This window comes from Oculina patagonica, unplaced genomic scaffold (genome assembly GCF_052425735.1).
Source record: "Oculina patagonica isolate OP01 unplaced genomic scaffold, crgOcupat unplaced1190, whole genome shotgun sequence".
Lineage (NCBI taxonomy): Eukaryota > Metazoa > Cnidaria > Anthozoa > Scleractinia > Oculinidae > Oculina > Oculina patagonica.
In genome coordinates, this window is record NW_027557183.1 from 1 (window position 1) to 2,855 (window position 2,855).

At 36.3% G+C, this 2,855-nt stretch overlaps 1 protein-coding gene across 1 annotated transcript; it reads left to right on the forward strand.

Moving 5' to 3' along the window:
• Positions 1-62: 62 nt before the first annotated feature.
• LOC144639682 (acid-sensing ion channel 1-like) lies at positions 63-2,420 on the forward strand. Its single transcript, XM_078498963.1, has 3 exons — positions 63-214; positions 1,347-1,438; positions 1,857-2,420. The coding sequence occupies exons 1-3, from the start codon at positions 177-179 to the stop codon at positions 1,964-1,966; spliced, it is 240 nt and encodes a 79-aa protein (XP_078355089.1). The 5' UTR covers positions 63-176; the 3' UTR covers positions 1,967-2,420.
• Positions 2,421-2,855: the final 435 nt, after the last annotated feature.

Genomic DNA, 2,855 nt, shown 5'->3' on the forward strand with positions numbered 1-2,855 from the left:
AAAATATGCTACATCGAAAGAGAAGGACGCCTGTAAGAAGAACTGTCAACAGCCTTGCGAGCACACGGAGTACGAAACGTCTTTGTCAAACGCCGGTCTGCAAAGAGATGTTTTCATCAAGAAACTTAGTTCATCTCCGAACGTAACTGTTAATTTCCCAATTTACGAAACCCTTCATGAATATGTCATATTCTGAGAAGAAGGAGTACATAGAGTAAGTCAGTTAAAAAACCCCTGAAGGATTGGGAAGCTTGGTTAAAACGATAGTAAAGCGATGTGTCTTTTTATCGTGCTCAAGATTCGATTGTGTAGATGCATATTACCAGGCCTAACTAATCGATGATCAATGACATCAATTGGTAATCAATGAGTAATCGATGGGTAATCAGTTGATTAGTCATTGATTATTGGCGATGATCAATGAGTAATCGATGAGCAATCGAAGCCCAAAAATTGTGTGGCCTATCGATTACTCATCGATGACATCGATTACTCATTGATGTAATTGATTACCTATTGATGTTAGTGATTACTCATCGATGACCCATCGATTACTCATCAGCTATCATACTGCAAACAAAAGACACATTCCTTGCTTTCTTGTACCAATTTTTGTGATTTTTTTTTTCTCTATGTTAGTCATATTTTGCTCTATAACTGGCATTCTTGTTGACGAAATTACGTCCTCACAAAAGGTCAAGTAACCTTCCGGCATAGCAAGACGTGCAAGGCTAAGCACAAATACAGATGATATTTCAATATTTCACTTTACCCAACTCTTTATTTAATAACGGAAACAGTTGAACAGGAAAACCAACCAGTCTGGAAATGAAACTAACAAGTACGAAGACAAGAATCGACTACGTGGTTATAGATTTTGGTCGGTGGATGTTTGTCAGCAAAGTAAAACTGCTTCGGCTTAGGGAGACAGCCATCATAAGCACTTACATTACGCACCGGAACAGCTGCAAGCACTTTTACTTTCTGTACTTTTTTCACGTGTTACCATGATATTGTTAGATTGTTATAGCGTGTTATACTTTTACAAGTTCCGGTTTTCAACCACGAAACTATATCGATGAGTAATCAATGCAATCAATGACTAATCAATGCAATCGATGACTGATCGATGCAATCGATGACTAATCGATGACCAAAAATTTTGTGGCCTATCGATTAGTCATCGATTACTCATTGATCATCGGCAATAATCAATGACTAATCATCTGATTACCCATCGATTACTCATTGATTACTCATTGATTTCATTGATGTCATTGATGTCATTGATTAGTTATGCCTGGATATTAGTATCATAGCAGTGCTTTCTTTTTTTCTTCCGACAGTGACAACATCGTTTCCTTGGACGTTTATTTTGGAGATCTTAGCTATGATGAGATTGAGCAAACTCCAGTGTTTGAAACATGGACCTTGATATGTAAGTGACTCTGGCAAGGCCATTTGAGAGAATTGTAATATTCTGCAGACTTTAGCGAAAGAAACAGATAGAGAAGAGACAGGAGAAAAATAAATGACATAATAAAATTAACAATCGATTGAGTGAGAATTAAAAAAATGAAATGAAAAAGAAGAAGAGTTGTTTCATAACCGAGCCTGATCATGAAATGAAGGAAGAAAAGAATGAACCAGAAACTCATTAGCAATGTATGAAAAAGTCTGTATTAACGGCAGGGAAGAAGGTGAATCAAATACATTATTATTGGGCTTTTGTTAAACAATTAGTTAGGCTCCAACAGGATTTGTATCCACATATATAATGGCAATGAATAACCAAGTAACTGGATGAATCAATAAATGAAAGAACGAATTAACCAACTCTGTTATTTTTCTTTCAGCAAATTTGGGTGGAAATTTTGGCCTCTTTCTCGGCATGAGTATTCTCACAGTTCTAGAATTCATCGACTTCGCCTTTAGAAGAATTTGTTTTATCTTCTGGAAACAGTAAGACAGAGAGGAATGAGGAGACTCCACCTTTAGAAGAATTTGCTTCATCTTCTAGAAACAGAATGAGGACACCATAAACCAGAACAAGCAATCAGTCAAGTATAACAGCATTAAGGAGATCGCTCGAGCTTGGCCCACGAAACAGTCTGCAGCACTTTTTGCGCTCCCAAATGCATTGAAGCACATAGTTGATCTTTCTGTCTTAATCGGAATAGCTTGCATCATTTAGATGGAACTCATGTTGCATGAGCAGAATTATCTTAGATATGAGAAAGCAAAGTCCAAATCCCGTTATTATATACACCGTAGTGCTGACCGCTTTAAGAATACTTACAATCTGAGAAAGTAATTTATTTGTTTGTTTGTTTGTTTACCATGGAAAAGCGGAGAGGCGAGAAAAAAACAGAGAATCATTAATTAGAGAGTTTTCTCTCAAAGTAGCACAAAGTTTTCTGATCTAGCATTAAAATAAAAGTATAAAAAATGATATTGTGGTTTTACATTCCATAATTATAACTTAACATCTTAACTCTGTTCTCACTAGACTTCAAGATGTTAAACTATATGCATCGTTAAAGGAGGGATGGCTGTAAATTATATGCTTCAGGTTTGTGTCCTATCAACGCTTTGTGTTTCATTGAATGAGAATCGTGCCTGCTTGATACATGCATGTTTTCAGCGCAGTTAAAATCACCACGATCGAGACAATGAGACAAGCGGACGCGAGACTCCTTGTGGTCAACACTTCAGAAGAAATGAAAATAACAAAGAGAATCTCAACTTTTAATAAATTGGAAATAACCGAATGTATTATCAAATATTAATGATGAGAACCGGTGCATCTGCCAGAGGGAATCGATTGGATTAGATCCTTAAAATATCCTTTTTTA

What these genes read in the sequence shown, in the direction of transcription:
- LOC144639682 (XM_078498963.1), top strand. Translation starts at nt 177, where the DNA reads ATGAATATGTCATATTCTGAGAAGAAGGAGTACATAGA. An exon ending in GAGAAGAAGGAGTACATAGA is followed by an intron (nt 215 to 1,346) that starts GTAAGTCAGTTA and finishes TTCTTCCGACAG; the next exon opens with TGACAACATCGTTTCCTTGG. An exon ending in TGAAACATGGACCTTGATAT is followed by an intron (nt 1,439 to 1,856) that starts GTAAGTGACTCT and finishes TTTTTCTTTCAG; the next exon opens with CAAATTTGGGTGGAAATTTT.